The sequence below is a fragment of the Ranitomeya imitator genome, chromosome 8, assembly GCF_032444005.1.
Source record: "Ranitomeya imitator isolate aRanImi1 chromosome 8, aRanImi1.pri, whole genome shotgun sequence".
Classification (NCBI taxonomy): Eukaryota; Metazoa; Chordata; class Amphibia; order Anura; family Dendrobatidae; genus Ranitomeya; species Ranitomeya imitator.
In genome coordinates this window covers 199,749,525-199,776,155 of record NC_091289.1, presented here as the reverse complement: position 1 = coordinate 199,776,155, position 26,631 = coordinate 199,749,525, and the positions used below count along the sequence as shown (strand labels likewise).

The window sequence follows — 26,631 nt, the reverse complement described above, 5'->3', positions numbered from 1 at the left end:
GGCAACATCTGCAGAGTTCCTATATTCTGTAATTTGCTGCAAATTACAACGTGGAATCTGCACCACAAATCAGAAGCAAAGGCGCCATGTCTGAAAATGGTGGAGAGAGAATGAATGTGCACAAAGTGAGACGGGGAATTGTGCAGAAAATTGTAACCAAACATTATATTTCAGCAAGAAGCAGTCACAATTTATACCTAAAAAGCAAAGGATCGGCTGGACCATCAGAAGCAAGTGTGACTATGCAGAGCGCCTCAAAGTGTGACTATGCAGAGCGCCTACAAATGTGACTGTGCAGAGCGCCTACAAGGGTGACTATGCAGAGAGCCAACAAGGGTGACTGTGCAGAGCGCCTCCAGGTATGACTATGCAGAGTGCCTACAAGGGTGACTGCAGAGCGCCTACAAGGGTGACTGCAGAGCTCCTACAAGGGTGACTATGCAGAGCGCCTACAAGGGTGACTGCAGAGCATCTACAAGGGTGACTATGCAGAGAGCCAACAAGGGTGACTATGCAGAGAGCCAACAAGGGTGACTATGCAGAGCGCCTACAAGTATGACTATGCAGAGTGCCTACAAGGGTGACTCTGCAGAGATATGAGGATACTGTCTAACATTGGGGCGGCTGATATTACAGCTACGTTTATGGCTGACCGTTTATGCAGATAGAAATTTCCAGATAAAACAATTGGCCATATGGTTTTATCTTACAAATCCATCTGCTGCATGTGCTGCCTCATATTCTAATATGATGATAATTGTACTGTACTCGGCTCTAATGAACACGTTGCCGCAGTGCTGACATCTAGTATGTGCTGCTATAATCCCAGACGGTCTCTGCCCGGGAGCCATTAAGGCCATGGAGCACATCTGCCCTTATGGGTCTTATGAGCTTTACTGTTCTGTCCGGAGGGTTATAAATCCTATTGTCAGTATGTAGCTGCTCTCTCTGCTCGGTAGGTTGGATGATCGAGGCCGGACTCACAGGTTGTGCACTTGGTGCAGATTCTGAACTGATCTGCAGCATTTTTGCATCTAAAATCCATGCATATTTTCCACTCGTACACACATTAAATTTTTTTTCTAAAATCTCAGGCACATTCTGCCTATTTAAAGATCTAAACTATCAACATGTTTTTTTTTTGTCAGATCTGCAGCATGTTAATTCAGTGTTTTTGCCGCGTTTTTTAGCCATACAAATATATGTTGGAGAAAAACACAAGTAATAATGCTTAAAAAAATTCCCAGAAACTGACAGATTTTACACAGCATTTTTCCTACCGACATTCTAGTTTTTTAAGTAGAAAAATGTGCTGCAGATACTAAACGTGTGCACAAGTTAAAACTCATGCACTTTGCTGTGTAATGTAAAAATGCTACAGATTTTATGTGTGAACCTGGCCTATTGAAGCTGGAGCCGCTGATGGCTGTGGTGCAGCCTCTGCAGGTCATCAGATGATGCTGGCGGCCGCCACATCTGGGCACACTGCTCCTCCAGCATTACTGGGCCTGACGCGTGGACGCCCGGGTCCACCAGAGAGGAGGATGAGCAGGCACAGCCGTCTATACTGAGCAGTAGCGGGATATTGATTATACCGTCACACAGGTGAACCGTTCTGATTTCCCGCCAGGACTTATTTTCTACAGTCGCTGTAGTACGCCACAATGCTGCTGAATGCGGAGTAAAGGAGCTTGTTTTGGGTGCAGACGAAGCCTCCGCTCCTCCAGATCTGCTCGGCGTATCGGTTCAGGTCTCCGATACACGTCCACGTGTCTGCGCGTGGCCTGGAGACGCACCATTTGGAGTGATCTTGGCGGGAGTAGAAGGAGTGGTTGGCGACTTTGATCCTCTTGATGGTGTAGACATGCCGGGGCAGCGTGCAGTTTGAGGGAACCTCTATGCCCGTTGGCTGCCATGTTTCTGCCAATAAATCCGTCTGCAGTTTCTGAGCCATCCAGGCGGTGACTATATCTGTCGGAGAAAAAGTATACAAGAAAAAAAGCCTGTTTATAAGTAGCGGTATAATAGCCACGTCCTGTCTGAAAATGGGGGTGGACTGGGGACCTAAAACGGAACACACTGAACGCGGTGTCTGATCTACGGCTGCGTGTTACACAGCTGGAGCTGATTGATGTACACTACCGTTCAAAAGTTTAGGGTCACCTAGAAATTTCCTTATTTTTGAAAGAAAAGCACAGTTTTTTCCAATGAAGCTAACACTAAATGATTCAGAAATACACTCTGTACATTGTTAATGTGGTAAATGACTATTCTAGCTGCAGACGTCTGGTTTGTAATGCAATATCTTCATAGGTGTATAGAGGCCCATTTCCAACAACCATCACTCCAGTGTTCTTATGGTACTTTGTGCTAACTGTGTAAGAAAGCTAATGGATGGTTAGAATACCCTTGAAAACCCTTGGGCAAGTATGTTAGCACAGCTGAAAACAGTTTGGCTGATTCGAGAACCTATAAACCTGACCTTCCTTTGAGCTAGTTAAGAATCTGGAGCATTACATTTGTTGGTTCCATTAAACTCTTGAAATGGCCAGAAAAAAAAAGAACTTTCATGGGAAACTCGACAGTCTATTCTTGTTCTTAGAAATGAAGACTATTCCATGTGAGAAATTGCCAAGAAACTGAAGATTTTCTACAACGGTGTGTACTACTCCCTTCAGAGGAGAGCACAAACAGGCTCTAACCACAGTAGAAAGAGAAGTGTGAGGCCGCGCTGCACAACTGAGCAACAAGACAAGTACATTAGAGTCTGTAGTGAGAAATCGACGCCTCACAGGTCCTCAACTGGCAGCTTCATTAAAATATTACACGCAAAACGCCAGTGTCAACGTCTACAGTGAAGAGGCGACTCCAGGATGCTGCCCTTCAGGGCAGAGCGGCAAAGAAAAAGCCATATCTGAGACTGGCTAATAAAAGGAAAAGATTAATATGGGCAAAAGAACACAGACATTGGACAGAGGAAGATTGGAAAAAAGTGTTATGGACAGACGAATCCAAGTGTGAGGTGATTGGATCACACAGAAGAACATTTGTGAGACGCAAAACAACTGAAAAGATGCTGGAAGAGTGTGACGCCATCTGTCAAGCATGGTGGAGGTAATGTGATGGTCTGGGGCTGCTTTGGTGCTGGTAAAGTGGGAGATTTGTACAAGGTAAAAGGGATATTGAATAAGGAAGGCTATCACTCCATTTTGCATTGCCAGGTCATACCCTGTGGACAGCGCTTGATTGGAGCCAATTTCATCCTACAACAGAACAAGGACCCAAAGCCACCTCCAAATTATGCAGGAACTATTTAGGGAAGAAGCAGCAGCTGGTATCTATGTGTAATGGAGCGGCCAGCGCAGTCACCAGATCTCAGCACCATTGAGCTGTGGTGGGAGCAGCTTGACCGTATGGTGCAGAAAGTGTCCATCAACCAAACCAACTTGTGAGGGGCTTCTGGAAGCATGGGGGGGGGGAAACTTCTCCAGATTACCTCCTCAAATTAACTGCTAGAATGCCAAATGTCTGCAATGCTGGAATTGCTGCAAAGGAGCATTCTGTGATGAATACAAAGATTGAAGGAGAAAATTATTATTTCAAATAAAAATCTTTTTTTCGAACCTTAATGTCTGGACTAGATTTTACATTCATTTGGCAACTCATTGGATTAATAAAAGTATGAGTTACCATGGAAAACACAAAATTGTCTGGGTGACCCTAAACTTTTGAATGGTAGTGTATAGGCTTGTAGGAAAAGATTTAGAATAAATTGCATTTTATTTAAATTCCAGTTTTATAGGGTCTTAGGAGTCCAGTGGGCGGGCCTTGTGAAAATATGTATAGAGAGATAGCCGTCAATCAGTGTGTAGGCCCGCCCACTGGACTCCTACACCAAGACTGATGAGGAATTACAAGGAGAAACATTACCAGGTAATACCAAATTCTGCAAAACCACAAATTAATGTGATCATCTGCTGCTCGCACTGCAGGTTCTCCAACGTCAGGGGAAGCAGAGAGGAGTCCGTTATCACGAGTGCAGGACAGTCCTGTCTATGGAGCAGCGGCTCTGATTACTTCACTGCTGGTTTCAGGCCATTTCTATACTGGTCCCAATATCCCCCCTTTCAGCTTCTGCATTTGCTGCATTGTCAGATACCAATGTGCAATTATAGACCGAGGCCCCTATTCAGGGCAGTTTTTGTCGTTTTTCCGTCTTTGCTGGTGATGGTTCACAATGGCTGATACATTTGATGCCAATTAAAAGATGATTTTTTTTGCCCCTTTTTAGAGTAAAATGTCACTTACTAGTCTTCAGCATTACACAGATATTCAGCGGATTTATCATTTTCAGCATCTGACTTCTGTTATAGCGCTGGGGAATATGTTGGCGCTATAGAAATAATACTATAATTATAAAAGGTGACAAATGATGGCGCACTGCGTAATCACACCATCATTTGTGACGTTTCTACCTCTCACGCTTTTTTGCGCTGAAAAGTGACGGCCGCGCAAAAAGCGGATAACTATAATTTACACTGGAAACTGCAGTAGATTCTCGTGCAGATCTCCGCCGGCCGGCGTTCAGCTCCAGCGCCATTTCATTGTCTGCCGCTCATGCAGAAAGAGATGCCGGCAATGTATTAGCACCGGTGTAAATTCCCCTTCGTACGTCCCTGATACCGCCGTAACATTCTGCGAATAAAACCTGACATTTCAAAAAAATGTCGCCAACAATGAATCTGGATAACCAGCGCCATTCCCACATTGCAAACCTGAAAAGTGACGAGGAAGGAAAACAAGCAGCGAGAAGAGATAGCGAATGTGACAAACATAAAAAGGACTAAAAACTAAAAGAAAAAAAGTGACAATAGATGGATTTACCGTCATGAAAGTATTTGGATTTTGCAAAGTTCAGAAAAAATTCTCCTTGGGCCGATTCCAGGACAGCGAGTCTCGTCGTCTCTATCCAGGGGAACGGCAAATCTTGACAAACTCTGTACAAGCCCCACAGGTCGCGGTGATAGGCGTCGGGCACGGAGCAGTTGTACACATTGGGGTTGTAGTACAACAACTGGGCGGCTGAAGAGAAGACACAACGTTAGTTATAGACCACGCTTCCAACTCCCACCGAGGGTCCACCAAGGGCGGCTGCAGCCCTCCTCGCGGATCCCCCTGCAGACTATCACATAGTGGAGGTTTTCAGCAGCAGAAATCTGCCCCTAACAAATCATCAGAGGGGATGCCCTGTGTGCGCTCAGATACGGACATGATTGTTATGGTCCATTCCCTATGGGAGCCCGGAAAAGGCAGTAAAAATGCAATAATAAATCATAAAAATCATGTGCAGGATCCAAGTATTTCTGCACTAGAAGTTCATTAATAAAGACTGCAACAAATCTGCAGCAAAAACACAAAGATGAAAAACAAACAATAAATCAGAGCAGATTGCTATTGTGGATTTTGGTGCGGATAAAAACGTGGAGGTTTCGCAGTTGGGAAACTGATTTCAGCCTCCGATGGACAATTTACAAACGTTAAATTATGTGACCCCAAAAAAATGGGAAAAACAAAGTCACCACACCGAGCGTCTATGAGGGCGGATTAGGGGTCTCCTTGGACAGGAGACATTCTTCAGTCTTTCCTGTGAATTAGGGTTTGGGTTGACAACTGCTGTCCTAGACAATACGGCCATGTCCTCCACATATAATACCCCCACAAGCCCAGTGGTGGGCCGCCAATGGCATCAGACCACCCAGCGGGCCCATGAGTTGGGGGAGCCCAATGCCGACCACCCACTCACTAATAATACACCTGGGTGCTGTGGTGAACAGTGACCATAGTGGTTTAATAGCATAAGGGACCTGCTTCACCCCCATTTGGCCACCACAACATGACTGTGGGAACCTCATGAACAGCTGTCATGGCAGTCAGGGGCCCAATTTGGATCTTTGCTATTTGTCCCCAAAGTTTTATGTACGCCCCTTGTTAGAGCCCAGATGATACTGACATATTGTTCCCCCCTCTTGTGTGCTGCCCCCCAGGACCATGGCTGCTTCCTTGTTTCTAGTATTGCAGCCCCAATTACTCCAGGCTCGGTTGCAATACCAGACAGATCCTGTGGCCATGAGAGGCGCTGTCCTGATATCTGCTATATCCTATATAGAAGAGGAACGCTCACCGATCTGCTTGAACTGCTCGTACTTGTATGTCACACACAGGGCGACCTGTCCGTAGCGTCTGCCGGTATGAGGATATCCGAAGCCGTCTTCTGGAAATGGGGGGAAATGTGGAACGGAGTGAACGAGCCAAAACCCCTGAGATCGGTCAAAAAGCAGCGCTCCTGAAAGAAAAGCACACGCTGCGGTAAAGTTGCCTGCGGGATTTATAAGCAGTGTTAGCATGCACCACATCCTACCCGGAGTCCACACCTCTGCTTGCTGTCAGTACGTGGAAACCATATTTTACTGATACTTAGAGGCTGAACTTGTCCTGAGCACAGGCCACTGCACAGACAATGGACACGGTGTGGATGTTGTAATGCTGCTGCAGTGCAGTATAGCACAACCTCCACCAGGGGATGCTGGTGAGGGAGGAGAGGTTGCACACACAGCATAACACCACTGAGCAGCAGCACAAGCGCCACCAAGTGGTGAAATAGTGGTCAGACCAGCCGAGTCAGAAACCGTCAGAACCAGAAGTACCAGATGTCACAGCAATACACGTGGTCAAATACAAGCCAGAAGTCAGAGCCAGATGGGAGCAGATGTAACCGAGACGAGAGACAGTAAACCAGGTCAGAAGCCAAGCCGGGTCACATACCAAGAGGTCCAAGAACAGGGAGAGAACACTAAGACAAATTGAAGCGGCAGGAAAAGGAAGTCATGGGAACAGAGTACACGGTATCAAGGGGTCAGCTGCTCTAGCCTGGAAGCATGAACTATCGCTGACATTGGTCTGCAGGCGCAGCAGACTGAAATAGCCACACCGAACCCAAAACGAGGCAGAGAAGGTTAACCCCTGCATGACCACACCGGGGAGGAAATAACAAGAAACAAACCCCGGCCTGGATCATGACAGTTGTGACATCCAGTACCAGCAAAATGGACAAGAATTTAACATTACGTTCAATGGGGAAATGAAAATCTGTAATAAACGCCTGTGTGCTGTGGATTCTGAGGCGGATTCTCTGCAGGTTTTCAGCAATATCCGTGGATCTGGAATAAAAATGTAAAATGTGGGGGACTCTGAAAGTGGCCAATTATGGGGTATTCACAGGATGGGTGAAAACGAGCCACGGTGCGGAGTCCGACCCCGGGGGGTGAGCAGAGCTCTGTGCCCTATACACCCCCTAATGTAATGTCAATCTGGTGACGAGGGGTCCAGAAACCGCTGCAGGTGCGACATCACACCGAGTCTTCGCCTTGGGCCGTCATATATAATTTGAAGGAAATGTTTTTCTGCAAAGTCAACTTTTCATCGTTCAAAGTGCAGTGCTGGATCAGTGGCACAGATCCCGGGGGGCACGGGGGGACATTAGTCCAGGACGAGCACTGTACGTGTCCAGGAATGACTGAGGGGGACAATGATTAACCGGCTGCTGCCGGCCCCATCCTGGTAAGCAGCGGCTTATAAACTCCTGGTCATGACCTCATAGTGGCCACTAACAGGACCGCTCAGTCACGTCCACCATCACAGGTTTACACGTACACTGTGCCGGACGCTGCCTCCTCTCACAGCCGTCTACATAAACCGTCACGGACATGGACGCCTGCAGGGACATGTCTTCTGCTTGGATGCAGGCATTATGGGCTACTCATTATAATATAATTTCCAATTGGACTTCGTTTAGAAAATGTTGTGCCTTTTGTTCTCTTACAGGTTTTTCTCTTTTTCCTGAACCATACTGAGTTAACTGAGAATCCTTCAGTGAGCTCCAACTGACTGGGAGTTTTTACCTGTTATCTGTCTTTTCCTAAAACTCCTCTCAGCTAATTTATAACAACAGACCACATCAGTGTTGAACAGAACTTTGATGTGTTGATAAATCGGTTTATAAAAAGAAAAGATAAAAGTCAAATAAACTCATGAGCTCACTGATATGCAAATTGCCTCTTCTGAGAAAAAGAGGACTTAAACTCTATAGCGCCACCTATTGGAAGTGGAAGTGACAAATTCTCAGTTAACTCTGCGGATAACGACGTGCAGGACACAAACTGCCAAAGCCGAACGCTGCAAAAAGCTGAAGGAAACCCAATGGCCACAATGCCTTTTAACCTACATATTTGTTATTAAAGGGCTTGTTGCCTTTTAAATCTTTTTATCCCATTTCTCATCCTGAGATCCTGCTGTGTCTCCACCGCTGCAGCCAATCACTGAGCGCAGCGGCTCATGCCGTCTACATTGGTCGAGCTCAGTGATTGGATGTAAGAAAGGCTCAAACAATATATTACACAGGACGACAGAAATAAACGTCAACCTTCAACAAATGCGCATTTCCCCTGAATCTACCCCCGGTCCTGCACTGATTAGCGGTATTATTTAGAGCAGACGGAGGTTATTGTTCCTGATACAAGTCTTTCTTACTTTTGGAAACTTTCCACTGGGTCAGAAAGCAGAATAATTGGAGCAGAGACGAGATGACTATTCATGATCTCCAGGTGGAGAATCTGGGCGCTCCGTGTTCAGGTGGCATTATGTGACGCCATCACTGTGGAATGGTGTCAGACGAGGCCGGACGCTGCGTGTACAGCACAATATATAACCCTATAATGGGGCCAGGAGAGAAACCTCCACGACCAGATCACACGGAGCCTCAGGGGTATAAGAGGAATCCTTACAAGATTTGGGAGCAGTGATCCTGCCACAGAGCGGATCCTGTTAGTCCGCTTCTTACTTGCTACATAAATCCCTTTAACGAACACACAGGACGAATGTCACGCTGCCAATCGGCAAAGCATGGAGTAATGGAGGCACCGGAGTATGGGAAGGGATAACAATATTAGTAGTTAACGGCCTTCGGCTCGGTCTCGGCCATGGTGACTTGATGGGTGAACGCTCTGTAGGAAGACTAGATCGGTCACCAGCGTGTTCTCTGCTGTCGGGTTGCTGGTCTTCATCTTCCTCTTGTTCCTTCTATTCTTCGTCCATGATGTCTTTCTCCAGTGATCGCTCTTCCCCTACGATGTGTCCACAGGTGGTAGCTCGGTCATCCTTGCTTCCAGTGACATGTCTGGCTTGATTTCTTCTTCTTGCCATCCGTGGTATTGATAACATCCTTCTCCACATTTTAAAGGCGTTGATTCTTCTTCTGCCTTGTTCTTGGATCATTCAGGTTTTGCACCGATATTTTACTACAGAAAAGATCGGACTATGTACAAGCTGAGTCTTCATCACCAGTGCAATGTTCCTCGATTTGAGGACCTTGTCCGGTGATTTCCCCATAGCGTTTCTCCTATTGACTTCCGGTGTCGTCGCTGCATCTTGGGTGATCATTGACCCAGTAGGTTGAAGTCCTTTTCAACTTCCAGTTCATGGTCGTCCATCTCCGATGTGTCCACAGGTGGTAACTCGGTCATCCTTGCTTCCAGTGACATGTCTGGCTTGATGTCTCCTTCTTGCCATCCGTGGTATTGATAACATCCTTCTCCACCACATTTTGAAGGCGTCGATTCTTCTTCTGTCTTGTTCTATTGACTTCCGGTGTCATCGCTGCATCTTGGGTGATCATTGACCCAGTAGGTTGAAGTCCTGGACTACTTCCAGTTCATGGTCGTCCATCTCAGATGTGTCCACAGGTGGTAACTCGGTCATCCTTGCTTACAGTGACATGTCTGGCTTGATGTCTCCTTCTTGCCATCCGTGGTATTGATAACATCCTTCTCCACCACATTTTGAAGGCGTCGATTCTTCTTCTGTCTTGTTCTATTGACTTCCGGTGTCATCGCTGCATCTTGGGTGATCATTGACCCAGTAGGTTGAAGTCCTGGACTACTTCCAGTTCATGGTCGTCCATCTCAGATGTGTCCACAGGTGGTAACTCGGTCATCCTTGCTTACAGTGACATGTCTGGCTTGATGTCTCCTTCTTGCCATCCGTGGTATTGATAACATCCTTCTCCACCACATTTTGAAGGCGTCGATTCTTCTTCTGTCTTGTTCTATTGACTTCCGGTGTCATCGCTGCATCTTGGGTGATCATTGACCCAGTAGGTTGAAGTCCTGGACTACTTCCAGTTCATGGTCGTCCATCTCAGATGTGTCCCGGTCATACCTGGTAGTGGTCAGTATCGTTGTCTTCCATGCTGGAGCTTTCCATCTTGACACTCGCTAATACGTCCTTCATTCCATCTTCCCTTGTTACTATCAATGTTGTATCATCTCCATATTTAAGATTGTTGATGATTCGTCCAGAAATCTCGATTCCTTCTTCTTTTTCGGTAAGTCCAGTCTCCCTGACAAGATGGTGACACGGTGCTGCCTCGTCGGACGCCTCGCTCTACTTGAACCATGCCGTGGATCACAATGGAGGGAGCCATTTATATCTGTATCTCCATTAGGTGCCAACCACCAAGCGCTGGTTCACACTCTGCGATCAGTGAGGTGAAGAAGATGAGGAATCTCCACTGATTACTCACAATCCATGCAGGATGACATTTACCAGACGTCCTGGCAAGGAAATAATCAACGTCCTGGCTGTGAATTCACAGATCATACCCTTCCTGGGCCCATCATTTCATGTAAGAGGAGGCTGGGTGGAGTAGTCATCTATTCAGGAGAGTGGATCAATGGCTATAATAAATTCTAGAGAGTGACAATATTAAATAGCCCATCCCTTGTCAAAGCTAAGGCGAAACGCGCGTCGGGCCGTGGGGGGTCCACTACTGGGGTATGGACGCCTTTGGCAATCTACCATCATGACGTCTCTCTGCTTGCGCAATGATGATCTGACAAGCACTGGCTCCATTGTGTCTTAATAGATGGGTATTTAATATCGTCACGCTCTAGAATGTATTATTGCTATTGATCTCTCCCCTATTTATTCTATTTTATTCATAATGCACTGCGTTCACTTTCTTTTCCAGAATGGAATTTCATTTAAATATACCTGTTATCTTTTACTATAGAATTCTGTGGTTAGAGTAGATTTCCATTATATCCTATATATGTAGTAACTATGTATCAATTTATATCTATGCGCAGCAATATATCTATACGCAAAGTCATCTTACTCATAGCTCTGCTGAACCTATATATGAAGTGATTAATAACCAGAGGTGGACAGTATGATAAATAGCATGTACTATTATTTATTGATATCTCTGTACTTACTGGTCTGACCTGGTTATTTCGTGTGTTTGTCATTCATGCCCCTGGATGGTGGAGGCTTCTCCCTTCTGTGTTTACTAATGTTCTAATTATCTTGTCAATAATAAATGATGTACCTTTATACATATATTGGGTGTGTATCATATTTGTAGGCGTATAGTGTTTAGTGGATACACGTCAGTGTAATTATTTGTATGAATTGCAGAACTGCCATGGGGTCACAAACCAGTTTAGAAAAAGAAAGATAAAAGAATAACGACAAATTGTCCGTTCCCTCCGCAGCTAACGACGTCCAGGAAATGAAGAACCCGTAAAAGCAAACGCTCCAAAAGCCGAACCAATCCCAAGAAAAATATCTGCATCTAAAGGGGTTGTCCAGTTTAGAATATTGTTAACCCATTTCTCATCCTGAGATCCTGCTGTGTCTCCACCACTGCAGCCAATCACTGAGCGCAGCGGCTCATGCCGTCTACATTGGCCGAGCTCAGTGATTGGAAAGCTCGACTTGTTATTACAGGAGTCTGAGAACTAACAGTATGTTACACATGACGACCCATTTAAGTAACAATATAAATAATTGTCCAGCGTTCAACAAATGCGCATTTCCCCTAAATCTACCCCCGGTCCTGCACTGATTAGCGGTATTATTTATAGCAGGCGGAAATTATTTTTCCTGATACAATTCTTTCTTACTTTTGAAAACTTTCCACTGGGTCAGAAAGCAGAATAATTGGAGCAGAGACGAGATGACTATTCATGATCTCCAGGTGGAGAATCTGGGCGCTCCGTGTTCAGGTGGCATTATGTGACGCCATCACTGTGGCATTATGTGACGCCATCACTGTGGAATGGTGTCAGACAAGGCAGGACGCTGCGTGTACGCCGGTCTGCCGCATGCGTCTTTTAATGCATAGTGGAGACAGGATTTCATGAAATCCCCTCCACTACGCTGTAACATCTGGACGCTGCGTGTTTGACACTGCGGCTCAACGCTGCGTCAAAAACGCAGCGTTTCCTGAACATGGAAACTAAGAGGTATCTAAGAGGAATCCTTACAAGATTTGGGAGCAGTGATCCTGCCACAGAGCGGATCCTGTTAGTCCGCTTCTTACTTGCTACATAAATGCCTTTAATGAACACTAGGAGGCGCTCGGGGGCAGTGCTGCATGGCGGCCATACACAGAGCTCAGTACTGAGCAGGACGCTCCTGTGCTCCCTCTAGTGGTGACCGCAGACTGTCGGCATATAACGGTGACCTCTGCTGCCAGTTGTTGCTTTTATTTTATTCCTGCTTCTTTCCTGCATTTGCATTTTTTTTTTTTATGAAACCTGTCATACGGTTCCAGAGAAATGGACCCTTTTCTTTGGTGTTAGTTTTTATGGTCTTTACCAAAAGGGTGTGGCTCACAAGATTTTCTGGGGGCGTGTCTAAAGCCAAGTCTGAAAATGACCCTGTGCGCCCCACCCCCTTGGAAATTAGAGAAAACAACAACTGCTCACTAAGGGGATCCGCGGGAATAAAATGAGAGCACAAACTGCCCACCATGACTCGGTGACGGCTCTTCGGTAAAGATGTCCCCCAGATCTTTCCCTACACCCCTCTTCTGCAGTTTAGCGCTGGGCTTGTGTCACTGAGGCTGGCGATTTGCAGAGCTTCGCTCTTTGGCCACGTGATTCCTGCGGCAGCGTCTCGTTCCTCTTCCGCTGATGACACGAACATTGGGCTCCACACCCCCAAAGCGCAAGAACGATGAAACGCATGGGGGGCCGGGGAATCTATAGGATGGAAGAACCATGGGATGGAAGAACCATGCATGGGTCACGCACCCGGAACCAGGGCAGGAGGCGTTATCGACTCTTACTAGGCGGGTACTGAGTGATGGAGATACGCCAGGAGCGATGCCAGGAGGAGCAGTGGGTGGATACCGGCTCAGATACCTGATATAACCAGCGAAGCAGCAGGTGGAGAAGCTGCAGGGCGAACATGTCTGAGTGCGGAAGATCTGGATCCAATATGCTGAGTGCAGCACAAACATCAGGACAAGAGGAAAGCGCCAAAATGCAGAGACAGGTATCAAATTATAATTATTTACAACAAAGGTTTTATTGAGGATTTCGGATGATTTTATCAAATGGATTTAGATTGAAGTTGTACAGTGAATGAGCGCCGGGTAAGAAACGAGACCCTCACAAGGCACGTCATAGATATATAGGCGAATAATAGCCGAAAAAAGACACAAGGTCAACCGAGGGACGGGACCGAGGGACAGGGAGGACAAAGATGGCCGGCTCCGCCATCAGCGCCATCATAAGGCCGCGCTCCACAAAGTGGGCGACGCTCGGCTGCTTCACAAATGTCGCCTTCAGCTGCCGTACTAGAAATTCATCGCAGACTCCTTGTTTATTGTCGCTCACTGCACGACAGGAATTAAAAGGGTTGTTCCATCCCACTTTATTGTGTTACCAAGAGGCGGCCACATGGACTGGTCAAGTAGACGCATGAACTGGTCAAATAGACGCATGAACTGGTCAAATAGACGCATGAACTGGTCAAGTAGACGCATGGACCTGTCAAGTGGCCGCATGGACCAGTCAAGTAGACGCATGGACTGGTCAAGTAGACGCATGAACTGGTCAAGTAGACGCATGGACTGGTCAAGTAGACGCATGGACTGGTCAAGTAGACGCATGGACTGGTCAAGTAGACGCATGGACTGGTCAAGTAGACGCATGGACCAGTCAAGTGGCCGCATGGACCAGTCAAGTAGACGCATGAACTGGTCAAGTAGACGCATGGACTGGTCAAGTAGACGCATGAACTAGTCAAATAGACGCATGGACGGGTCAAGTAGACGCATGGACTGGTCAAGTAGACGCATGGACTGGTCAAGTAGACGCATGGACTGGTCAAGTGGCCGCATGAGCTGCTGACGTTGTAGGTTGAAGAAAGCCGCCATATTTTCCTACTCCTGTACAACCCCTTGATATTAGAAATGTAATATAGTTTTTATATTCGCTATATCTCTTTCCTCATGTGCAGGCATTGCAGGACCTTAGGTATCCATGGTTATGACCACTGATAATGACAGTTAGCTAGTTGCTAGTGGTCGTAACCATGGATACCTAAGGTCCTGCAATGCCTGCACATGGGTAAAGAGACATAGTGAATCAGAAGAACTATGCTACATTTCTAATTGGAGGTATTTGCTACTATTATTACACCTACTACATATTGGGATAGGATCTTTGAAATAGCGACACCCCTTTAAGTCAAGCCAAATTGATGGATGTCCATGAATATCAAGGTGCAAGGAAAAGCGTCTCTTAGGGCTCCTGATACATCCTCCGCTATCACCTCCAGTCTCTCCTGACACTTCTACAGATTTTCCATCATTGTTCTGATGCTTTTGGAAATTTCTGAAGATTCTGGATTGTATTTAACCCCTTCACAACCTTTGACGTTCTTGTACGTCCAAAGTTGTGTCCCTGACTCGCACGCTGAGCCGCATCTTCTCCCACACATAATGGCCTCTAAAATCTGCCTCTAACAGCAGCGAGTGGATCGGAGCCCCAGCCGCGACTGTCAACCTGTTAAATCTCACTGACCATCTCTAACAGCAGGATTCGGCAGACGCCTGAAGGGGGCGCAATGTTCCACGGTCCCATTGGCGGGGGTCCGCTGATGACCCCTATGCCTGTCATTACCATCCTCCTGTGATTTTCTCTACAGCTCTGCTATGTACAGCACAAGCGATTGGACGATCGCAGCTGCAAATCCCCTAAGGGGACTATTAAATAATGTAAAAAACGAGAAGAAAAAAAGTTTTTAGAAATATGAAAAGGATTAAAAAAAACAAAACACAACAGTTCAAATCGCCCCTCTTTGGCCACATTCCAAATAAAATAATAATAAATGACACATATTTGGTATCGCTGCGTTCATAAAAGTCCGATCCATCAAAATATAAAGTAAATTTATCTGATTGGTGAATGGCAGAACAAAAAAACAAAACAAAATGCCAGAATTACTTTTTTTTGGTTGCAATAAGAGGCGATAAAAACATTGTATCTGCCCCCAAATGGTATCAATAAAAATGTCAGCTCGGGACGCAAAAATTATCCCTCACCCGGCCCCAGATGCCGAAAAATGAAACGTTACAGGTCTGAAAAAATGGAGACAAAAGCAAAACTTTCTTACAGACTTCACAATTTGTTTTCACTACTTCACAGACTATTTGGCTTTTTTTCCCTGCTTTCGAGTACATGACATGATAAAATGAACGGGGTCATTCAAAAGTACAACTTGTCCTACAAAAAAACAAGCTTCTTACGGTTATATTAACAGAAACATAAAAAGTGTTGTCTCTTGGAAGAAGTCGAGAGGGAAATGGAAACATGTGGTGAAGTCCACGGCCTGGAGTTTGGCCCGAGGCGTCTCCACTCGCGTCTCACCCGGGATGATGTCTCCACCGCTTGTATCTTTCGATAGCATCGTCATTATCTATTCCGGTGACTTATCCTTGGTGTGCCCTCTCTCTGTGACTTACCCTTGGTGTGCCCTCTCTCTGTGACTTACCCTTGGTGTGCCCTCTGTCTGTGACTTACCCTTGGTGTGTCCTCTGTCTGTGACTTATCCTTGGTGTGCCCTCTGTCTGTGACTTACCCCTGGTGTGCCCTCTGTCTGTGACTTATCCTTGGTGTGCCCTCTGTCTGTGACTTACCCTTGGTGTGCCCTCTCTCTGTGACTTATCCTTGGTGTGCCCTCTGTCTGTGACTTACCCTTGATGTGCCCTCTGTCTGTGACTTATCCTTGGTGTGCCCTCTGTCTGTGACTTACCCTTGATGTGCCCTCTGTCTGTGACTTACCCTTGGTGTGCCCTCTGTCTGTGACTTACCCTTGGTGTGTCCTCTGTCTGTGACTTACCCTTGGTGTGCCCTCTGTCTGTGACTTACCCTTGGTGTGCCCTCTGTCTGTGACTTACCCTTGGTGTGCCCTCTGTCTGTGACTTATCCTTGGTGTGCCCTCTGTCTGTGACTTATCCTTGGTGTGCCCTCTGTCTGTGACTTACCCTTGGTGTGCCCTTTGTCTGTGACTCACCCTTGGTGTGTCCTCTGTCTGTGACTTACCCTTGGTGTGTCCTCTGTCTGTGACTTACCCTTGGTGTGTCCTCTGTCTGTGACTTACCCTTGGTGTGCCCTCTGTCTGTGACTTACCCTTGGTGTGTCCTCTGTCTGTGACTTACCCTTGGTGTGCCCTCTGTCTGTGACTTACCCTTGGTGTGTCCTCTGTCTGTGACTTATCCATGGTGTGCCCTCTGTCTGTGACTTACCCTTGGTGTGTCCTCTGTCTGTGACTTACCCTTGGTGTGTCCTCTGTCTGTGACTTATCCATGGTGTGCCCTCTGTCTGTGACTTACCCTTGGTGTGTCCTCTGTCTGTGACTTACCCTTGGTGTGCCCTCTGTCTGTAAAGGAGCTGTTCATTCCCGGCGGAGAATCATTATATAACATGTATGCCGTGTCGTTTCTCTAAACGAAGGAAAATAAGAAAATATTGTCAGATGCAAGAAAACCTGCAAATCTCAGGAACTATCCCGCGCACATCACATTGACTTTTCACAGAGACATTTCCTTCATATTTGCACCTTCTTAGCTGAATTTTAAGGCTGTGTGCACACGACCGCAGCGGATTTGACCGCTGCGGATCCGCAGCAGTTTTCCCAAAGTTTCCAGTACCATGTAAACCTAAGGGGAAAAAAAAAACGCTGTGCAGATGCTGCGGAAAATGCCGCGTGGAAAATTTTCCGCAGCATGTCAATTGTTTGTGCGGATTCCGCAGCGGTTTGCAACCAGCACCAATAGGAAAGTGCTGGTGAAAAACCGCAGAAGAATCTGCAGAAGAAACCGCAGTGGTTTTGCACTGCGGATTTTTTCGCAGGAAAATTCGCAGCGTGGGCACATACCCTAAAGGGTTCCCAAATAACGCTGCCTACCGACTGCTGGGGCCAATAGACCTTTGTGTCTCCGGGTTTATTGTACAGAATTCCATTTATAGACACAAACCTCGTATCCGCCCCATGGTGCACATCGCGGTTTATGCAGCGGATTATACAGAATTCTTGGAGAAGCAGGAACGCATGTGACGCCCGCTCCTGAACAGTTTGGCAGAATATTTAGGCACCCGATAAAGATCACGCTCACCTTGTATGACTGGTAGAGCTGCTCCAGCACACGCCCCATCGCCCCCTGGGTCATGTTGATGAGGAATTTGCTGACTTGCCATCCCTTCGACTTTGAGTCGAGATACAAATAGTCCAGGCCTGGTCCATACGACTCGTTGATCAGTCGCATTGGTAACTTATAAATCGCAAACCTTCGGAAATAGAAGAAGAGAAGAAAAAGTGAAAAAAGTCAACGGTGTAATAACTGGTGCGTGACAGGAGGGGGCGCTATTACAGATATTCTATGGGAAGGAGAAGCTTCAGCCTCTGAGCAGCGTTCACGTCGTGTTTGGTGGCCTATAAGGAAATCCCCAAATTAGCACAGAAGTTGCAGAACTTTTTTCAGCCAGTGGCTCCACTTTCCTTATGTCACATTTCCCATCAAAAAATTCCCAACAATATAATATAAACAATACGAGCAAAATGAGAAATCTGGGATCATTTATATTTACCTATTTTGAAAATCTATAATAATGATAATGAAAAAAATCACTGATAATAAATCCCTGAAAAAGAAGAGTAATGCCCCAAATATAGGTATCAACATAGAACAGACGGCCCATAAAGGATATAGGTCAGCCCAAAACATTCTACATATACTGCTTCACACACCACGGAGGCATATACAGGTATACAGTTATTGGTAAATAAATTGATAATCTGCAATAAATAAAAAAAACATACAAGACATTAAAAAAAAGCCCAAAATAGAGCGGAGAAGAAGCATAAACTGGATCAATGTACAAATGAGTCTGAATAATGAAAGGGCGACCAAAGTCCATATGATCAGATCAGATATATATGTATCAAAGTGTATGAAAAATCAAGTGTGTATACCATGACCCCCTGAACTTATACAGACCCCAGAGCGGACCGACCCCAGACCAGACTCCCTAGACTGATACAGATTCCAGAGCGGATCCCCAAAACTGATGCAGACCCCAGACCAGACTCCCTAGACTGATACAAACCCCAGACCAGACTCCCTAGACTGATACAGACCCCAGACCAGACTCCCTAGACTGATACAGACCCCAGACCAGACTCCCTAGACTGATACAGATTCCAGAGCGGATCCCCAAAACTGATGCAGACCCCAGACCAGACTCCCTAGACTGATACAAACCCCAGACCAGACTCCCTAGACTGATACAGACCCCAGACCAGACTCCCTAGACTGATACAGACCCCAGATCAGACTCCCTAGACTGATACAGACCCCAGATCAGACTCCCTAGACTGATACAGACCCCAGACGGGACCCCCAAAACTGATACAGACCCCAGACCAGACTCCCTAGACTGATACAGACCCCAGACCAGACTCCCTAGACTGATACAGACCCCAGATCAGACTCCCTAGACTGATACAGACCCCAGACCAGACTCCCTAGACAGATACTGACCCCAGACGGGACCCCCAAAACTGATACAGACCCCAGACCAGACTCCCTAGACTGATACTGACCCCAGAACAGACTCCCTAGACTGATACTGACCCCAGAACAGACTCCCTAGACAGATACAAACCCCAGACCAGACTCCCTAGACTGATACAGACCCCAGACCGGACCCCCTAAACTGATACAAACCCCAGAGTGGACCGACCCCAGACCAGACTCCCTAGACAGATACAAACCCCAGACCAGACTCCCTAGACAGATACAAACCCCAGACCAGACTCCCTAGACTGATACAGACCCCAGACCGGACCCCCTAAACTGATACAGACCCCAGAGTGGACCGACCCCAGACCAGACTCCCTAGACAGATACAAACCCCAGACCAGACTCCCTAGACAGATACAAACCCCAGACCAGACTCCCTAGACTGATACAGACCCCAGACTGGACACCCTAAACTGATACAGACCCCAGAGTGGACCGACCCCAGACCAGACTCCCTAGACTGATACTGACCCCAGATCAGACTCCCTAGACTGATACAGACCCCAGACGGGACCCCCAAAACTGATACAGACCCCAGACCAGACTCCCTAGACTGATACAAACCCCAGACCAGACTCCCTAAACTGATACAGACCCCAGACCAGACTCCCTAGACTGATACAGACCCCAGACCAGACTCCCTAAACTGATACAGACCCCAGACCAGACTCCCTAGACTGATACAGACCCCAGACCAGACTCCCTAGACTGATACAGACCCCAGACCAGACTCCCTAGACTGATACAGACCCCAGACCAGACTCCCTAGACTGATACAGACCCCAGACCAGACTCCCTAGACTGATACAAACCCCAGACCAGACTCCCTAGACTGATACAGACCCCAGACCAGACTCCCTAGACTGATACAGACCCCAGACCAGACTCCCTAGACTGATACAGACCCCAGACCAGACTCCCTAGACTGATACAGACCCCAGACCAGACTCCCTAGACTGATACAGACCCCAGACCAGACTCCCTAAACTGATACAGACCCCAGACCGGACCCCCAAAACTGATACAGACCCCAGACCAGACTCCCTAGACTGATACAAACCCCATCCCGGACCCTTTACACTTTATATAGACCTTAGACCGGACCCTCTAATGTGATACAGACCTGAGTCCCCTAATTGCAATGCATTCTAACTCTGGACCACTAGCGCCTCATTGCTCACCAATGTCGTTGTTTTTTTCTTTTTGGGGCCTGACGACACTTTTTAACGTAATTTTTCCCGGTCTCCCGCTTTGCGTTGACCCCTCAGATCCTGGAATCCCTCTTGTAGGCAGGGGAACCAATCACAGCGCAGCTTTCGCTGCTACTTCTGGCATTACTTTAGCACAGATGTGCGGCACAGCTGCACTGCTCCAGGGCTGGAGCTGCAGACCCGGGATCCCGGGCCAAAATCAAAATGTGACGTTCTAGTAAATGTCCAAATCCACAAGGCGACAATGGCGCTCACCGACCAACAAACGTCCAAATCCACAAGACGAAGGCGACAATGGCGCTCACCGACCAACAAACGTCCAAATCCACAAGATGAAGGCGACAATGGCGCTCACCGACCAACAAACGTCCAAATCCACAAGATGAAGGCGACAATGGCGCTCACCGACCAACAAACGTCCAAATCCACAAGATGAAGGCGACAATGGCGCTCACCGACCAACAAACGTCCAAATCCACAAGACGAAGGCGACAATGGCGCTCACCGACCAACAAATGTTCAAATCCACAAGGCGAAGGCGACAATGGCGCTCACCGACCAACAAACGTCCAAATCCACAAGGCGAAGGCGACAATGGCGCTCACCGAACAACAAACGTCCAAATCCACAAGACGAAGGCGACAATGGCGCTCACCGACCAACAAATGTCCAAATCCAGAAGACGAAGGCGACAATGGCGCTCACCGACCAACAAATGTCCAAATCCACAAGGCGAAGGCGACAATGGCGCTCACTGACCAACAAACATCCAAATCCACAAGGCGAAGGCGACAATGGCACTCACCGACCAACAAACGTCCAAATCCACAAGGCGAAGGCAACAATGGCGCTCACCGACCAACAAATGTCCAAATCCACAAGGCGAAGGCGACAATGGCGCTCACTGACCAACAAACATCCAAATCCACAAGGCGAAGGCGACAATGGCGCTCACCGACCAACGTCCAAATCCACAAGGCGAAGGCAACAATGGCGCTCACCAACCAACAAATGTCCAAATCCACAAGGCGAAGGCGACAATGGCGCTCACCGAACAACAAACGTCCAAATCCATAAGACGAAGGCGACAATGGCGCTCACCGACCAACAAACGTCCTTTATTTGGATTCACATAAAAACGAGGAGAGTTATTTGGTCGGTGAGCGCCATTCTCGCCTTCGCTCGGTGGGTCTGGCATTGCTTTGCCTCTCTGGCAGCGCCGAGGACTCTCCCTGTATCCGGGATTCCGGTTATTGGTGACAGATTGTGGACACTGATTTATTTCCTGAGAATCTGTTGTAAGAAGGAGAGTGTCACAGCAACCAATCAGATTACAGCTTAAATTTATTCAAAAGAGATTAGAAAATGTAAAAAGCGTTCTGATTGGTTGCCATGAGCAATCGTCACTGAGTATTCAAAAGTAACTTTATTGATACTGGAAGCTGCGCCGGACAGTCACTGTGACTGCGGCTGCGCGTCTGAGAACGAGGCTTGGAGGCCGGAAGTGCGTTCCCGCGACGGCGCTCCCCGGTCACACGTGTGCAGGATGGCGGGGATCCCACCGGATAATTGGCGGCCGGCCACCGTCAGCCTGGACAGCAGCATGGGCACGATCACGGTGGAGTTATACTGGGAGCACGCCCCGCGGACCTGCAGGAACTTCGCCGAGCTCTCCCGCCGCGGCTACTACAACGGCACCAAGTTCCACCGCATCATCAAGGACTTCATGGTGCAGGGCGGGGACCCCACGGGCACCGGGCGCGGCGGAGGCTCCATCTATGACGGGAAGCACTTCCCCGACGAGCTGCACCCGGAGCTGAAGTTCACCGGGGCCGGGATCCTCGCCATGGCCAACTCCGGGCCCGACACCAACGGCAGCCAGTTCTTCCTCACCCTGGCCCCGGCGCAGTGGCTGGACGGCAAGCACACGATCTTCGGGCGGGTGTGTCAGGGCCTGGGGACCCTGAACAGGCTGGGGATGGTGGAGACGGACGGCCAGGACCGGCCGCGGGACGAGGTGAAGATCCTGCGGGCCTCCGCCAACTGACCGGAGCTCCATCAACTGACAGGAGCCCCCCAGTGATGTCCGGAGCCCCCCCAAGTGACAGCCAGGACCGGCCGCGGGACGAGGTGAAGATCCTGCGGGCCTCCGCCAACTGACCGGAGCTCCATCAACTGACAGGAGCCCCCCAGTGACAGACAGACCCCATCAACTGACAGGAGCCCCCCAGTGATGTCCGGAGCCCCCCCAAGTGACAGCCAGGACCGGCCGCGGGACGAGGTGAAGATCCTGCGGGCCTCCGCCAACTGACCGGAGCCCCCTAGTGACAGGCGGACCCCACCAAGTGACCGGAGCCCCCCAGTGATGTCCGGAGCCCCCAAGTGACAGACAGACCCCATCAACTGACAGGAGCCCCCCAGTGACAGGCGGATGCCATCAAGTGACCGGAGCCCCCTAGTGACAGGCGGACCCCATCAAGTGACCGGAGCCCCCCAGTGACGTCTGGAGCCCTCAAGTGACAGGCAGACCCCATCAAGTGACGTCCGGAGCCCCCTAGTGACGTCCAGAGTCCTCCACTGACAGGAGCCCAACTGTCCGGAGCCCCATCAAGTGACAGGCGGACCGCCGGGACCCCGTCATCGATTCCTCCAGACTCTTCTGTGTGCTGGGACCCCCGTCATCAAAGACTCTTCTGTGTGCTGGGACCCCCCGTCATCGTCCCCCCGGACTCTTCTGTGTGCTGGGACCCCCATCATCATCTCTCGGGACTCGTCCTTCCCCAGACTCTTCTGTGTGCTGGGACCCTGAGACCCCATCACCGTTTCCCCCCGGACTCTTCTGTGTGCTGGGACCCCCGTCATCATCTCCTCCGGACTCGTCCTTCCCCAGACTCTTCTGTGTGCTGGGACCCTGAGACCCCCATCATCGTCTCCCCCCGGACTCTTCTGTGTGCTGGGACCCCCGTCATCATCTCTCCGGACTCGTCCTTCCCCAGACTCTTCTGTGTGCTGGCACCCTGAGACCCCCATCACCGTTTCCCCTCGGACTCTTCTGTGTGCTGGGACCCCCCATCATCGTCAAACCCCCCCCCCCGGACTCTTGTGTGTGCTGGGACCCCCCGTCGTCGTCCCCCCCCCGGACTCTTGTGTGTGCTGGGACCCCCCCGTCGTCGTCCTCCCCGGACTCTTCTGTGTGCTGGGACCCCCCGTCATCATCCCCCCAGACTCTTCTGCGTGCTGGGACCCCCGTCATCTTTCCCCCCCCCCCCCCCCCCGCGGACTCTTCTGCGTGGTGGGACCCCCCGTCATCATCCCCCCGGACTCTTCTGCGTGCTGGGACCCCCGTCATCTTCCCCCCGCGGACTCTTCTGCGCGCTGGGACCCCCCGTCATCGTCCCCCCGGACTCTTCTGCGTGCTGGGACCCCCGTCATCGTCCCCCCGGACTCTTCTGCGTGCTGGGACCCCCCGTCATCGTCCCCCCGGACTCTTCTGCGTGCTGGGACCCCCCGTCATCGTCCCCCCGGACTCTTCTGCGTGCTGGGACCCCCCGTCATCGTCCCCCCGGACTCTTCTGCGCGCTGGGACCCCCCGTCATCGTCCCCCCGGACTCTTCTGCGTGCTGGGACCCCCGTCATCGTCCCCCCGGACTCTTCTGCGTGCTGGGACCCCCCGTCATTGTCCCCCCGGACTCTTCTGCGTGCTGGGACCCCCCGTCATCGTCCCCCCGGACTCTTCTGCGCGCTGGGACCCCCCCGTCATCGTCCCCCCGGACTCTTCTGCGTGCTGGGACCCCCGTCATCGTCCCCCCGGACTCTTCTGCGTGCTGGGACCCCCCGTCATCGTCCCCCCGGACTCTTCTGCGTGCTGGGACCCCCCGTCATCGTCCCCCCGGACTCTTCTGCGTGCTGGGACCCCCCGTCATCGTCCCCCCGGACTCTTCTGCGCGCTGGGACCCCCCGTCATCGTCCCCCCGGACTCTTCTGCGCGCTGGGACCCCCCGTCATCGCTCTACCCCCCCCCTCCCCCCCCGGACTCTTCTGTGTGCTGGGACCCCCGTCATCATCCCCCCAGACTCGTCCTTCCCCAGACTCTTCTGTGTGCTGAGGCCCCCATCATCGTCCCCCCCCCCCCCCGGACTCTTCTGCGTGCTGGGACCCCCTGTCATCGTCCCCCCAGACTCTTCTGCGTGCTGGGACCCCCCCATCATCGTCCCCCCCCCCCAGACTCTCCTGTGTGCTGGGACCCCCGTCATCGTCCCCCCGGACTCTTCTGCGTGCTGGGACCCCCGTCATCTCTTCCGGACTCGTCCTTCCCCAGACTCTTCTGTGCGCTGGGACCCTGAGGCCCCCATCATAGTCTCCCCCTGGAATTTTGCATGAGGGCCTTTTTCTTTTTTACATATTTTTGTGTATATATATTTTTTTCACTAATTAAAATCTCTGCAAAAAAAATCTGCACCGTAGGTAGAAAGATCCCATCAGGTTAAATCCTTAAGACTGCCATAAAGTTTAGGGTCCGGCCTCCTACTCCCCCACAGCATGCGGGGGGCTGCAGCCAGTGGTGTGAGGTCCGGTGCCGGACGTGTTTATTACATATGTTGGAGGCTGAGCCCCGAAGAATCGGACACGACTGCAGCCACGTGACGCGGCCATCAAGTGCAGGTGACTGTTCACACTAGATACTGATGGGTCCAGACCCAGGTGCTGCATACAGGGATCTGTCTGAGGGTTTTCCTACAAAACTGGACGTGTACACGGGTCCCAGTACAATAAACCTGATCCTGGTCCAATGTGGCGGCACTGAGAAATCAAGTATTGAAACCACATGCAAATAAGCTTGGAAGTGCATTGGGGGCGTGTCCAGGTACTGTTTCTGTATTCAACACCCCATTGCACTTCTTGAACTCTGTGCTGACACATCGGATCGCTACAGACCGGGGGCCATTATTGTACTGGGATCTATACAGACCGGGGACCAGTATTGTACAGGGATCTATACAGACCGGGGACCAGTATTGTACTGGGATCCATACAGACCGGGGACCAGTATTGTACTGGGATCCATACAGACCGGGGGCCATTATTGTACTGGGATCTATACAGACCGGGGACCAGTATTGTACAGGGATCTATACAGACCGGGGACCAGTATTGTACTGGGATCTATACAGACCGGGGACCAGTATTGTACTGGGATCCATACAGACCGGGGACCAGTATTGTACTGGGATCCATACAGACCGGGGACCAGTATTGTACTGGGATCCATACAGACCGGGGACCAGTATTGTACTGGGATCCATACAGACCGGGGACCAGTATTGTACTGGGATCCATACAGACCGGGGACCAGTATTGTACTGGGATCCATACAGACCGGGGACCAGTATTGTACTGGGATCCATACAGACCGGGGACCAGTATTGTACTGGGATCCATACAGACCGGGGACCAGTATTGTACTGGGATCCATACAGACCGGGGACCAGTATTGTACTGGGATCCATACAGACCGGGGACCAGTATTGTACTGGGATCCATACAGACCGGGGACCAGTATTGTACTGGGATCCATACAGACCGGGGACCAGTATTGTACTGGGATCCATACAGACCGGGGACCAGTATTGTACTGGGATCCATACAGACCGGGGACCAGTATTGTACTGGGATCCATACAGACCGGGGACCAGTATTGTACTGGGATCCATACAGACCGGGGACCAGTATTGTACTGGGATCCATACAGACCGGGGACCAGTATTGTACTGGGATCCATACAGACCGGGGACCAGTATTGTACTGGGATCCATACAGACCGGGGACCAGTATTGTACTGGGATCTATAGTGACATCCGCTGGATTCAGGAATAGGTCTGGGGGGGGGGGGGGGGGGTAGTCTGTTCTCTGGGGCCCCACAATACCAGAGAATAGAGGGTCCCCGGCCACAGGAGTACAAGGGGGGCTGCAGCACAAGTAGTCCAGCCCTGCGATACCTTCACTCTTCTTTCCCAGATTTCAGGGCAGCAGATGCCCCCGTTCAGTAGGGCTGTGCATTGCATGGAGGGGCTGATCCTGATCTGTCCGTGTTCTTATAGCTGCGTTCACACATTGCAGCCTCGCTATTTAGCTGCGATAGAACTGCACAGATTTTGCAGTGTTTTTTAAATAACGCAGCCTTATAATGAGGTGAATCTAACGATCAGTGATTCCTGTGGATCCGATCAGTGTTGATCACCTACCAGTCTACGGGATCTCCACCTTCATTGCGACACGCGATCTCACATGTCACCAGAGAGACGCCGATCACACCGAGCACAGACAGGAAGCGGCTGCCGGACATGATCCCCCGAATGGTTCAAGAATGGCTGTAAAGGAGAAGTCCCGTCCTCTCATGTTCAGCAGGAAGTGAAATCATGTGATCTC

At 49.6% G+C, this 26,631-nt stretch overlaps 3 protein-coding genes across 3 annotated transcripts in view; 2 read left to right on the top strand and 1 right to left on the bottom strand.

Annotated features, from left to right (window-relative positions):
- Window positions 1-145: 145 nt before the first annotated feature.
- Window positions 146-26,631, bottom strand: DNASE2B (deoxyribonuclease 2 beta). Its single transcript, XM_069735809.1, has 6 exons — window positions 26,448-26,631; window positions 17,528-17,699; window positions 16,774-16,855; window positions 6,182-6,343; window positions 4,885-5,082; window positions 146-1,971 (listed from the first exon to the last, which is right to left on the bottom strand). Exons 1-6 carry the CDS (start codon window positions 26,546-26,548, stop codon window positions 1,634-1,636), a joined length of 1,053 nt encoding a protein of 350 aa, XP_069591910.1. The 5' UTR covers window positions 26,549-26,631; the 3' UTR covers window positions 146-1,633.
- Window positions 13,276-26,631, top strand: part of LOC138647033 (uricase-like) — a 45,136-nt gene continuing 31,780 nt past the window's right edge. The window contains exon 1 of the mRNA XM_069735811.1: window positions 13,276-13,398. Within this exon, the coding sequence (XP_069591912.1) occupies window positions 13,312-13,398 (87 nt within the window). The 5' untranslated portion in view covers window positions 13,276-13,311. The remainder of the gene's footprint in view (window positions 13,399-26,631) is intronic.
- On the top strand, window positions 21,697-23,336 carry PPIL1 (peptidylprolyl isomerase like 1). Its single transcript, XM_069735808.1, has 2 exons — window positions 21,697-22,536; window positions 22,671-23,336. Exon 1 carries the CDS (start codon window positions 21,752-21,754, stop codon window positions 22,250-22,252), a length of 501 nt encoding a protein of 166 aa, XP_069591909.1. The 5' UTR covers window positions 21,697-21,751; the 3' UTR covers window positions 22,253-22,536; window positions 22,671-23,336.

Coding starts and splice junctions, on each gene's coding strand:
- PPIL1 (XM_069735808.1), top strand. CDS start 21,752: ATGGCGGGGATCCCACCGGATAATTGGCGGCCGGCCACCGTCAGCCTG.
- DNASE2B (XM_069735809.1), bottom strand. CDS start 26,548: ATGTCCGGCAGCCGCTTCCTGTCTGTGCTCGGTGTGATCGGCGTCTCT. Junction 17,700..26,447: donor GGTGGAGATCCCGTAGACTG/GTAGGTGATCAA, acceptor CTATTTCCGAAG/GTTTGCGATTTATAAGTTAC. Junction 6,344..16,773: donor AGACAGAGGGCACACCAAGG/GTAAGTCACAGA, acceptor CTTTTCTTTCAG/GAGCGCTGCTTTTTGACCGA.